The 13,172-nt window shown below is 38.7% G+C and overlaps 2 protein-coding genes across 2 annotated transcripts; both read left to right on the forward strand.

Moving 5' to 3' along the window:
* The first annotated feature begins 6,012 nt into the window (after positions 1–6,012).
* agr2 (anterior gradient 2) lies at positions 6,013–7,864 on the forward strand. Its single transcript, XM_058619158.1, has 8 exons — positions 6,013–6,048; positions 6,154–6,274; positions 6,356–6,419; positions 6,523–6,575; positions 6,724–6,800; positions 7,140–7,203; positions 7,427–7,510; positions 7,615–7,864. The coding sequence occupies exons 2-8, from the start codon at positions 6,163–6,165 to the stop codon at positions 7,662–7,664; spliced, it is 504 nt and encodes a 167-aa protein (XP_058475141.1). The 5' UTR covers positions 6,013–6,048; positions 6,154–6,162; the 3' UTR covers positions 7,665–7,864.
* A 2,033-nt stretch (positions 7,865–9,897) lies between these two features.
* On the forward strand, positions 9,898–12,521 carry LOC131447402 (anterior gradient protein 2 homolog). Its single transcript, XM_058619160.1, has 8 exons — positions 9,898–9,975; positions 10,224–10,344; positions 10,437–10,500; positions 10,605–10,657; positions 10,764–10,840; positions 11,214–11,277; positions 11,590–11,673; positions 12,308–12,521. The coding sequence occupies exons 2-8, from the start codon at positions 10,233–10,235 to the stop codon at positions 12,355–12,357; spliced, it is 504 nt and encodes a 167-aa protein (XP_058475143.1). The 5' UTR covers positions 9,898–9,975; positions 10,224–10,232; the 3' UTR covers positions 12,358–12,521.
* The last annotated feature ends 651 nt before the right edge of the window (positions 12,522–13,172 follow it).

Consider the following 13,172-nt stretch of genomic DNA (forward strand, 5'->3'; position numbering starts at 1 on the left):
GCCCGTCAGGACCACGACAGATTGATTTTGGCTGTATCTGTTTGTTAAATCCTTTTATTCATGTAAATCATGATGGAACAAAAACGTCTTATTGTATGTTTGTGTGTTAAAGCATAAACTTAGTCTTGGAGGGGGGTCTTTGTGTTGAAATTTGGAGATTTGTGGCATCAAATCAGCTGAATACTGATTAAGAGTATTAAGATCAAATGGTTTTATCCTGTTGTTTCCTATTCCGAGTGATTAAAAAACACAATATAAATAAATAATAATAATAAATAAAGCTTGACATGGCTCTCCTGAGGGTAAGTGATGTGCTGCGTGTGTGTGTTACTTGTTTATTCTGCTGTAAATACAATATATTATTGTTTCTGGCTGTTGTCCACTTGTTTTGCTGCATAGGTTTATGTTTTTGGCTCACAAACTTAAAAAAAAGAACTACACTCAAATAAATAAATAAAATAAAATCATGTGTATTATTGTGTTACCAGCTGAAGTAGTGAGTACTATTTATTTTCCTTTTTTTTAGTGAAAATTGAAATTTACAAAGAAATAAAGTAGAAAATAACGTGGAAATTCAAAAACAAATATAAAAATAATTATAGCATTTTAATTTCTACGTATTCATTCATTTGTTTATTTAATGGGTTTATTAATTATGAAGGCAACTATCTGGTGGCACAATCACAGCAAGACGGTCAACAGTTTGAATCCCGTGGGGTTTTTCCCCAGCTTCATCCCAAACATCCCACAACATGCAGAGGTTAAAGGGCGACTTCACCCTAAAAATATACAGTTTATTTTTATTTTACTATTTTATCCAGAGATAAATGTGTTATAAATAAAAAGTTAACGTCTAAATGACTGAACATAGAAGCCCATCACTGCTCTTCACTGTGTTTCTGACAATTATAACAAGTTTTAAGAATAAAAGATCTGAAACAATTAAAATAAAATACATTTCAAAGAACAGGTCAAACTGAATCCAACTCTGTATTAGAATGAATGAATGATTGTGAATCAAACAAACAGCAGCGTCATAATTGTTTTAAGTTTAATGTTAATTTGACCTCCTTATAACCCTTATAAGGACAATAAAATTGGTAGAAAATGAATGAGTGAGGTTTATGATTTTGTTTAGTGGTTTTGCAGTGAATGTTCACTCAGTCATGGAAGGACAAAAGAGCTGGAAAGTGTGAATGGAAGGCAGTGAAAGCTGAAAGTTGAGTTCAGTCCCTGTAATATAAACACGTGGTGTTAGTATTTCTCAGCTTTATCTGGAGGTGGGTTCATGTGTTCATGAGCCACTGCATTGTGCTTCAGACCAGGTAGTTGCATCCTATTTAGTGTGTGTGTGTTTGTGTGTCGAGACCAGCAGTAGTGAGAGTGAGATCCGTGTTGTCAGGGCGGGGCTGAGTGCAGCTGGTGAATGTGAAGTGTGAATAGGAGTGGCCTTTAACTCTGCCCTGCAGTTTAAATATTGACCATGGTGCTGTGACAACACGGTGACGGAGAGAGGGAGCCACACAGTGCTGGGGTTTAAGGACACCTCAGCATTACAACTGCTCCCACATCCTGGTTCCAAGGCACACGTAACATTAAACATCGACTGTGTCCATTTGCTGTGTGTACAGAAAATTACATGAGCAAACATGAGTTCATATAACAGCCGGAAGCAGGAATTAAATAATTAGTCTATACAAAGCATAAGAAACAGGACTTTAATAAATTGAGTATAATCACGGGAAAAGGAGGATTGAGTGTTTGGTCCTTAGATGTTTCACCTGATTCCAATGAACTGATCCAAGAATCAGGTGTGTTGTTGGAGCAGGTGAGACATCTACAGCAGGACTATTCAACTACAAACTCAGTTGGGCCGCACTTTTCAAACCAAGAAAAAAGTACTTCATACCTGTCCTTTGTATGCCTCAAAGTGCATAAAGCAAGTGCGCAGTATAAGCTGTAACTATTTTAAATAAAAAAATAAGCGCATTTGCATGAATTCAAAAAGGTGCATAATGTCAGCATGTTTCTTTTTGAATTAAGGTCAACACAATCATGTCTTATAGACGACCCACACACTTCTCACAGAGCCTTTATCTGAATACAAACACTAGGAAACAGAAAACTATCAATGCTATCAAACCTGTCAGACTACTGTGTTTCTGGTGGAACCACAGGCTGGATCTAAACCATGAGGAAACACTTTAATTATAAATGAGTCTTATCCATTAAACATCTATAAATATAGCTCTCTGGCACCTTTACTATAAATTACCAAGCTATTAATCCCAGGTAACTATATTTGGTACCCAGAATGCTCTGGGAAGGTTCCCCTGTAGTTGACACGGGAAGTTTTCTTAACGTTTGTTTATGGTGTGGTCGTAACTAACCTTAGAACCTTAAGGGAACATTCTTTAAATGTTGTGTGTTGGTAGGGATGTAGCATGTATATATATGTGTATATATATATACATATATATATATATGTATATGTATATGTATATATATATGTGTGTGTATATATATATATATGTGTGTGTATATATATATATATATATATATGTTTGTAATTACACAGTGGTAGTAGAGGAGTGTTTTTTTTCCATGATCTATGTTCATTGACCTTATGGGAACTAATATGAGAACAGAATTAGAGACTGGCAGTCAGCCAGCAAACAAACTACACTAAGCCCATATTAGCTCTCACACTCTTCACTTCCTGTTAGGCGTGTAAGTGAAGGTAATGAGCAGTCAGTGTTCCACTACACTGCACCTGCTTACTTACTTACTGCCCACAACTGTCCCTCATGGACGACGTCAACAACCACAGGAGGTGACATCGTCATTCTCTCCAAGCTGGTTAACAAGCTTAAAGGGACAGTTCAGGGTTCTTTAAATCACACACCGGCAACATGAGGCCCTGGGGACAAGTGAATGATAAGGACATGATGTAGACAGATGAATGATGAGGACAGACAGGTGAATGATAAGGACATGATGTAGATTGATGAATGATCAGGACAGACAGGTGAATGATAAGGACATGATGTGGACAGGTGGATGATGAGGACAGACAGGTGAATGATAAGGACATGATGTGGACAGATGAATGATGAGGACAGACAGGTGAATGATAAGGACATGATGTGGACAGATGAATGATGAGGACAGACAGGTGAATGATAAGGACATGATGTGGACAGGTGGATGATGAGGACAGACAGGTGAATGATAAGGACATGATGTGGACAGGTGAATGATGAGGACAGACAGGTGAATGATAAGGACATGATGTGGACAGGTGAATGATGAGGACATGATGTAGACAGGTGAATGATGAGGACAGACAGGTGAATGATGAGGACAAACAGGTGAATGATGAGGACAGGTGAATGTTGAGGACAAACAGGTGAATGATGAGGACATGGTGCAGACAGTTGAATGATGAGGACAGACAGGTGAATGATGAGGACATGGTGCAGACAGGTGAATGATGAGGACATGGTGCAGACAGTTGAATGATGAGGACAGACAGGTGAATGATGAGGATAGACAGGTGAATGATGAGGACATGTTGTGGACAGGTGAATGATGAGGACATGATGTGGACAGACAGGTGAATGATGAGGGCAGGTGAATGCTGAGGACAGACAGGTTAATGATGAGGACATGATGTAGACAGGTGAATGATGAGGACATGGTGCAGACAGTTGAATAATGAGGACAGACAGGTGAATGATGAGGACATGCTGCAGACAGTTGAATGATGAGGACAGACAGGTGAATGATGAGGATAGACAGGTGAATGATGAGGCCAGACATGTGAATGATGAGGACATGGTGTGGACAGGTGAATGATGAAGACATGATGTGGACAGACAGGTGAATGATGAGGACGGACAGGTGAATGATGAGGGCAGGTGAATGCTGAGGACAGACAGGTGAATGATGAGGGCAGGTGAATGTTGAGGACAGACAGGTGAATGATGAGAACAGGTGAATAATGAGGACAGGTGAATTGGCGTTAATCAAGGTCCCTGAGCGAGTGAGAAAGTTAAAACACTTGTGACCCATGTTGACTGATACATTATATTTAATTTTGTCAGCACTTAAATATGTAAAGGTTTGCCTTTAACTAACAATAATACATGTGAGATTTGTGTTCCCTTGTCCTTTTTGCACAACAAAAAGAAATAACCCTAACCTTGTTAAATAAGTAACTTCTACTCTGAGTACATTTTAAAGAAGCTCCTTTTTTTTTGCTTTAACTTGAGTACATTTTTAGACCAGTACTTTTACTTGAGTAGAATATTTCAATTACTCCTTCATTTATTTTATAACGTTGACATGTTTTACTGAAGACAGGTGGCCCCCACACACACACAGTCATTCAGGTTGTACTGAACTTGTGTTGAGTTAAGGGAGAGTCTGCTGTGGACAGTTGGGAAGTGAAGCTGCTTCACGCTGCAGGACGTGCAGCAGCAGCAGCAGCAGCAGCAGCAGCAGCAGCAGCAGTGAATGAACTGATTCAGTCAGTGAAAGGCAGATTGGTTGCCAGGAGGCGCAGAGCAGAGCAGAGAGATCCGGAAACAAAGCTGCCATTGATGAACTGAGCTTGCTGATGCACGACCCCAGGAGACTGTTGCCTGCAGATAAAAAACAGAATCCAGTTTGAATGTCTCAGTTATAAAATACTCTCCACTCCTAAACTCCACACCACTGCTGATGAGTTAATGCCACGAAACAAAAACCATAAAACCTGTAAGTTATGCCTATGAGCTAATTATAACAATTAATAAACAATAAATCCCAAACTAAAATCACTTTGTTAAACCCACCAAAGATAAGCGACTGAAAAAATGCTCTATTTTCTATCCCATGTATTTTTCTTTTATTTATCACAATTATTCATTTTTTTCTTCTTTTTGTTGTTGTTTTGTACTCTTTTATATGTCATTATCACGACTCTTCATGTCTTGTTAGTACACAGTTGCCCCTGTGTGTGTCTGTATGTGTGCACTAAATAAAAATACAATTAAAAAATAAAATAATTCTCTTAATTCTAACTTTAAAGATGAAATAGTTCACGTAAAAGCTAACTTTCTAACTTTAAGAATGCAGCATTTCATCATAAGGGAATTCAGTCCAGTATTTTATTGTTGTGTTTGATCACTCATTCATTCTGTGTTGACTTTGTAGGAAAGGTGACGATCACTCGCGCATGTTTGTCGTCCTGCGTGAACGAGCCAATCGCGTTGAGACGAATCATCATCCAGCCTCTGATCACGTTTCCTTGCTTTAATGCTGACTCGTCCTTGGATCTGTCCCACACAGACTAGTGCAAAATATGAAGATGAATTTATCAAATAAGATTGAAATGATGAAATAATGAAGTTTCTTGAATAATAACTGAAACCAGTTACTCACACGTTAACACAGACCCAGAAACAGCTTTCTTTCTACAGAACCCTTGACTTTAGAATTAAGAAGAATTGTCCCATACATTAAAAATGTAACAGATATCACGCATCGTTTTTAAAGTACTTGAATTTATTTGCATGTGTCTTTTATTTCTAGATCTTATTTAATTAATCTATTCTATTCCTTAATAGAGGACAGGTGGTGACAGAGTAAGAAACAGCGTTCTTTCATCAGAACCATTACCTTTATACAGTAATTGTATTCATTAATCTTCTCATCTTTTAAAGTACTGCATTTACTGGTAGCGGCATCTTGAATAATTCTATTCTCTTTTATAATCGAAGTAATCGAAGACACTATAAACAGAATTAGTGAAAGATGAAGAGAGTTTTTAACAGTTATTCTTTATCATAACATAATGTATTGATAGTCATGATCCCACACCTGGGTGTTTTTACATGGTTTCAAGCTTCAAACATTCCTGCACAGAGGAGGGGGAGAGAGAGAGAGAGCGAGTGAGCATAGGAGGATGTGAAAAGTAGGCGTGTCTTCACTGAGCAGGTACTTAAATATGGGACAGGTGAGAGCACAGGTACAGGGATCCTTCGAAGTCCTCACCTGGAACGGGTAAGCTCCACAGTCTGCACTCACTCGCTCACTTGCTGCTCTGTACTCGACTCATGACATTCTTTTGTTCTCAACATTATCTGATTTCTGCTTTTTTCCCCTCAGCATTTGAAGATGGTCAAGTCAGTGTTGTCAGTGATCGTGGTCCTGGTGGCCGTGTCCTCTGCCTTTGGAGAGCAATACATCCCCAAGTCTGGCAAGAGGGTTCCTCAGACGCTGTCCAGAGGTCAGTGACGATCCACTGCAACTCTAGTGTGATAAAAAACTGAAGTAAATCAGTCTTTTAATGGTGTCCATGTGTGTCCAGGTTGGGGTGATCAGCTGATCTGGGCTCAGACGTATGAGGAAGGCCTCCACTATGCCAGGACAAAGTATGAAAATTAATGACATTTTTTTTTCTCAAATTTACATACACGATTTACATTTGTGTTTCTGGATGACTAAATAAATATTGTTTTTTTTTTTCTCCTTCAGGAACAAGCCTCTGATGGTTCTTTTCCACCGTGAGGACTGCCAACACAGCAAGAGTAAGTCCCAGAAAAGAAAAAGAATTAACTAAGAGCCAAACCTGTTGTGTGTGTGTGCGTGTGTGTGTGTGTGTGTGTGTGTACAGTCTGTACATGAGGGTCAAGTGCTGAGAAACCTTAAATGACAAACTCTTTCTTTCTCCCGCAGATCTGAAGAAAGTTTTCGCCGAGGACTATGACATTCAGAAGATGCTTGATGAAGACTTCATTATTCTCAACCTGGTGGTAAGTTCTAGGATAAGACACATGTAAACGTATATTTCCCCTGGACCTGTTTTCACATCTAATTATAATAAGTGCAATGTTCACGACTCGACAAACAACATTATAGCAAACAATCCAGCAACTGTCGTCACACGCTGTCGTCTTTCAAATATTGCTCGACTCGGCACAGACATAAAGGGACGTCACCTTTTCCAAACTGAGCCACACCCACTCACCTCCACACAGAAGTCACACACGGAAGGACACACAAACGTCTCATATGTTCTACAATAACCAGGAAACACACATGGGATTGCAAAAAAATTGTTTTTAATTATGTCTTCTCCCCCCCACCTACAGTTTGAAACCACTGACACCCATCTGTCTCAAGATGGACAGTATGTCCCCAGGATCATCTTTGTCGGTAAGAAATGATTCATTTGTAATTCAAGGGTGGCACAGCATACCAGACAATCTTTGTCTTTGGACGACCTGTTCTTCCAGAGCCTTTTCCAATGTCCTCACACTCTCACATTGGTGCATTATATGGCAATGGCACAATGCCATATAATGCACCAAAGTCACCGATATAGAATTCGACCTGCTCCACATGTCACCTAAACCTGGTTCCTGTAATGTCTCCACAGACCCGTCCATGACGGTGAGGGCTGACATCAGCGGACGCTACAAGAACCGCTTTTATGCCTACGAACCAAAGGACATGAGACTGTGTAAGTGCCACAAAAATGAACACACACACTGTGAGGTCAACACACGCACACATTTTGTCTATTCTGTGTTCACGGTGGACGTGTCTCTGCTTTCCCCCCCTCAGTGTTCACCAACATGCAGAAGGCCAAGAAGCTGCTCAAGTCTGAGCTGTGAGCACAGATGCACGGCTCATCATCACCTTCACCACCACACGTGCCAATATGACGCTGACACTACAGTTTACACACACAGAGAACTACGCACTGTTTCCTTCTTCAAGCTCATGTCTGTTTCTGATCTTTTGTTATTAATGATGTACACACCCACAATGTCTTTTAAATAAATAAATAAATAAGGAATATTTAAAAAACGGATTATATGCCTTTTTGTTTTTTATTATTTCCCAATAAATGGGAAAGGGAATCATAAAAATGTAAATAAATACATTTAAATGGATTGTATACTTCTACTACTACTACTACTGCTGGTGCTTTACTACAGTTATGCCATTCACTCATTCACACCCATTGACTCACACTTTCATACAGTGCAGCACATCTATGTGCAGCACTACTACTACTAATACTACTACCCTTATTCATATAACACTTGCTTTAAAGGATTATGAGCAGCACAAATAAAGGAACAAAAGATCAAACAATAAAGTGAAAAACAAATAGTAAAACTATTTAAAAGCCACTCTTAATTATTGACTTAAAGGGGCGATTGTGTGACATTTATGATAGTTTATTGGTAGAAAATGTATATACTGCACTTACTGCAACCCTTAGTGCTAACCCTGGTGCACCCATGGTAAATTTCTGTGAGAATAATACACACCTCCTCATGTGGACATCCTGGTGGTGTGTGTTTATAGGTCACATATTCAGGCTTTTTAAAAAAAAGTGTGTGTTGTTGAGTCAAAGTTATGATTCATTTCATATACATGATATAAAGTAGCAATAATTGTACCAAAGTCACACAATAGGCTGTTTTTTCATTTATTTTTATTCATAAAACCGAGCCAAGCGAACGTTGAACCGTGGCATGTAATCCAATTTTAAACATTTTGAGTACTTTTTGCCCAGGTGTGTTTATATAGTTGGTTTGGAAAAAAAGGATATAAGACAGTCTATATTGCACATTCGTATAGCCTCTATATTTAGCCTCTAAACGCTCCGTGTTCTAAGGGTTAAAAAGAAAGGTTGATATCTTTGATATACTGTATATATTTGATATGAAATACAGGCATTCTCAGAAGGTGGAGGTTTAGGTGAAGAATATGTGTCATGTTCTCACCATTATTTTGGGTCAGTGCTAACACTTGTTATTAGATCACTGGATTATGAAATGAAAGGAAAAGTGGACCTTGTGAAGGAAATACATTAAGTGTTTGGCTTATACACAGTGTGGTCTCTAATCCTTCTGATTGAGCTGAAGAACACATTTATCTCCTAAGACACTTAGACTGCCTGGTGTATTTAGTTTTCCTTGTCACTTATTAATTTTCGCACATATTTTCCTAATTTGTCACATTGTAACCCCGTCTGTGTGTCGCACTTTCCCTCCATTGTAATTGTCCGCCTCCGCCCTGAGGCTGTTGAGATGACTCGAGATAATGCAGGATTTCTGCTCCTTCACTCGTTCATCACAAGGCTCTGTCTGTTTAAAAAAGGTGTTTTATTCTGGGTCGGGCAGTCAGGAAACACAGCTCTCATTCATTCATTCATTCATTCTCCCAACTGCATGTTGACTTTGTAGGAAAGGCAACGATCACTCGCACATGTTTGTCGTCCTGCGCCAACGAGCCAATCACATTAAGACTCATCATCATCCACTGAGCCTCTGATCACGTTTTACACTTTTATGCTGACTTGTCCTTAGATCTGTGTCAAACATATCCCAACACAGACATGTGAATTTAGAACCCTTAACTTTAAAGTGTGACAAAAATGTATGCACAATTCTGTGCAATAACAGATATCACTCATCTTTTAAAGTACTTGGATTTAATGTTATGTGTCTTTTTGTTTGTATATTTTAATTATTAATCTGTTCTGTTCTTTAATAGAGGATACGTGGTGAGTAGGTGGCAAGAAATAGCACAGTTCTTTAAAGATATACGGTACATAATACATGCCGTTTTAAACAATTACTTTTTATCAGAACATAAGTCAAAACAACCAGAGTTAAAGGCACAGCAACATAAAAGGTATAAAACAGTAAAAATAGTGAATGGTAAAATGGTAAAATAAATATAGAACATTTATAGTCAGGGTGAGAGAAAATGTGTGTGTGTGTGTGTGGGGGGGGTTCAATTCTCAAACATTCCTACACAGAGAAGAAAGAGCATGGGGAGGATGTGAGAAGTGGGCGTGTCTGCACCAAACAGGTACTTAAATAAGGGACAGGTGAGAGCACAGGCACAGAGAGCACCGGCACGGAGATCCAGCGACATCCTCTCACCTGAGACAGCCCGGGACAGGTAAGATCCACAGCCTGCACTCACTCGCCGCTATGTGCTCGTCACAGGACACACTTTTTACCTCAGAAGCTGAATTAGTTGTGTGTTCTTGTTCTTGATGACGTCTTTATTGAGCTGTTCGTACAGTACTGTATCGTACAGATGAGTTAAAATGCAAACTAAACTAAATCATGCAAGAATAAATGATTATCTGAGTGTCATTTTTCACCTTAAATGTGACGTCGTTCTGTTGCTGTTTTCCCTCTCAGCATTTGAAGATGGTCAAGTCAGTGTTGTCAGTGATCTTGGTCCTGGTGGCCGTGTCCTCCGTCTTTGGGAAAAAATACATACCCAAGTCTGGCAAGAGGATTCCTCAGACTCTGTCCAAAGGTCAGTGACGATCCACTGCAACTCTAAAGCTGAGTGACTGAGTGTGAATACATGTACATGGTTCTTTAATGGTGTCTCTCATGTCTGTCCAGGTTGGGGTGATCAGCTCGTCTGGGTTCAGACGTATGAGGAAGGCCTCTATGTCTCCAGGACAACGTAAAGAAATAATTATAATTTTTTTTGGCATTTACTTTTCTTAAGTTGATGATTTCTTTTGTTTCTGGTTTACTAAATACTGATTATTTATTTTTCTCCTTCAGGAACAAGCCTCTCATGGTTCTTTTCCACCTTATGGATTGTCCATACTGCACGGGTAAGTCCTAGAAAAATACTTATTCAATAATTGACAAGAGTTACTAAAATGAGGGTGAAGCGCCGAGAAACACTGGATTTTAAATTGAAAACTCGTTCTCCTGCAGCGCTGAAGAAAGTTTTCTCTGAAGATAAAGAAATTCAGAGACTTCTTGACGAGGAGTTTGTTATCCTCAACCTGGAGGTGAGTTATAAGTCACAAATGTAAACGTATATTTCCCCCTGGACCTGTTTTCACATCTAATTATAATAAGTACAATATCCATGACTCGCCATGCTGTTCAACAAACAACATGATAGCAAACAATCCAGCAACTGTCGTCACATGCTGTCTTTCAAACATTGGTTGACTCTGCACAGAAGTAAAGGGACATCACCTTTTCCAAACTGAGCCACACCCACTTACCTCCACACAGAGGTCACACACTGAAGGACAGGACAGATAATGTCTCTCATGTCCTGTAATAACCAGAAAACCCCTCAAAATATTATAGATTAGTAGATTTAGCAAACCCTTTAATCATGAATTATTATGTTTTTTTTCTTCTCACCTACAGTATGAAACCACGGACAGAAATCTGTCTCCTGATGGACAGTACGTTCCCAGGATCCTCTTTGTTGGTAAGAGCTGCCAGCTTATGTCACTCTGCCAGTTTTCCCTGCACAGTATCGGTCTATCTCTACATTATTATTTACTAAAGCTGTGACAATACATCACACATTAAAATGTAATATTTAACATATAAGGTATGTCCACATACTAAACCTGATATTGCCATATAATGCACCAATGTCACCAATATGGTGACATGGTGACATTGGTGCATTATATGGCAATAACACCAATGTCACCAATATGGTGATATAATGTATTCTCACGTACTGGATTCTCACATCTGAAGTGTAATCTGTAATCCTGTAACCTCTCCACAGACCCCTCCATGACAGTGAGGGCTGAGATCGTTGGACGCTATAACAACCGCTATTATTCCTACGAACCAAATGACACCAAACTCTGTAAGTGCCACAAACGAACACACACACACTGTAAGGTTTTCTATTTGTCATCACAACAACACATCAAAATGTGTTTTTAAAATCAAATCAAATACTCTGTTTTTGTGTTACTAACAGTACTTTCCCATCTTGAGTTTTATTTTTATTTTCACTTGTACACTGGCTGACTATAGTCAACAGATTAAATAATCTGACACCCTATTAGCGATATCTTTATATATAACTCTTTTTCTTGATAAAAGTACATGAAATTAAGCATCTTTATTAACTTTCCAAATGTGTAGTCCAAAAGTATATGAAGACTTGACTACAATAATGGTGTATGTCACAGTTTATAATTACACACAACCTCTATTAATGAAAATACAATAATTTCCTAATCTCAATCCTGGTCCTGGGGACCCACTGCCCTGCTCCAACACACCTGATTCAAATAAACGGCTTGTTATCAGGCTTCTGCAGTGTTTGCTGAAGATGATGGGTCTCCAGGACCAGGATTGAGATTAGAAAATTCAGAAACCCTGGATTAAGCTACTTAAAAGACAAAAAATGATGTGCACGAGAGATTTTGGGGTACGTAAGTGTAGTGTGGGGTATGTAAGTGTAATACTAATGTGTTGTGCTTCCTCCTCAGTGCTAAACAACATGAAGAAGGCGTTGAAGCTCCTCAAGACTGAGCTGTGAGCTCAGACACTTGCTCAACCCACAGCCCAGATCCACCCTCCATCATCATCATCATCACCCGGACCTTCGCACTGTTTCTTTTCCAAAGCTCATGTTTGATTCTTATTCTTTATTATTACTGTACACATCTACGATGTATTTTAAATAAAAATGGAATATTTAAAAAAAAATTGATTCATCTGCCTTTTTTTATTTCCCAGAGAGAGTACAGGGAATCAAATGTAAATGAAACTGTATTTGTATAGTACTATTACTACTACTATTACCATTATCCATACTACACTTTTCACTTCCAATGCCTTATCACTGCATTAAAAAGATTATGAGCAGCACAAATAAAGCAATAAAAGTGACTTTAAGGGCTATTGTGTAACATTAATGATGGTTTATTAGCAAAATATTGCATATACCACAATTCAAATGTGTATAATCACTTATTTTAAAGCTGTAGAATTATCCTTTTATACGCTATATGGACAAAAGTATTTGGCCACACCTCGTTTCACTCACCCTCTCACAAACTAAATTGTCCATTGCTGTGAATGCATGGACAATTTAGTTTATGATAAATGATCACTTTTCCCTTCACAGTATCTATCTATCTATCTCTGCATTATTATTTAGTAAAGCTTTGGCAATGTATCACATATTAAGGTGTAATATTTAACATATAAGGTATGTCCATATACTAAACCTCATATTGCCATATAATGCACCAATTTCACCAAAATGGTGACACTGAAACACGTCAAAATCTTTCCCTCCACTGTGATTGTCGGCTCCACCCTGACGCGTCTCACCTGTGTCCAATTATC

The sequence above is a fragment of the Solea solea genome, chromosome 20 (assembly GCF_958295425.1).
Source record: "Solea solea chromosome 20, fSolSol10.1, whole genome shotgun sequence".
In the NCBI taxonomy this organism is placed as follows: domain Eukaryota; kingdom Metazoa; phylum Chordata; class Actinopteri; order Pleuronectiformes; family Soleidae; genus Solea; species Solea solea.

Bases quoted from the DNA above. Each gene is read 5' to 3' on its own strand.
- agr2 (XM_058619158.1), top strand. From the start codon at position 6,163: ATGGTCAAGTCAGTGTTGTCAGTGATCGTGGTCCTGGTGGCCGTGTCC. The intron at 6,420-6,522 runs GTATGAAAATTA...TTTCTCCTTCAG, and splicing joins CTCCACTATGCCAGGACAAA to GAACAAGCCTCTGATGGTTC. The intron at 6,801-7,139 runs GTAAGTTCTAGG...CCCCACCTACAG, and splicing joins TCATTATTCTCAACCTGGTG to TTTGAAACCACTGACACCCA.
- LOC131447402 (XM_058619160.1), top strand. From the start codon at position 10,233: ATGGTCAAGTCAGTGTTGTCAGTGATCTTGGTCCTGGTGGCCGTGTCC. The intron at 10,841-11,213 runs GTGAGTTATAAG...TCTCACCTACAG, and splicing joins TTGTTATCCTCAACCTGGAG to TATGAAACCACGGACAGAAA. The intron at 11,278-11,589 runs GTAAGAGCTGCC...ACCTCTCCACAG, and splicing joins TCCCAGGATCCTCTTTGTTG to ACCCCTCCATGACAGTGAGG.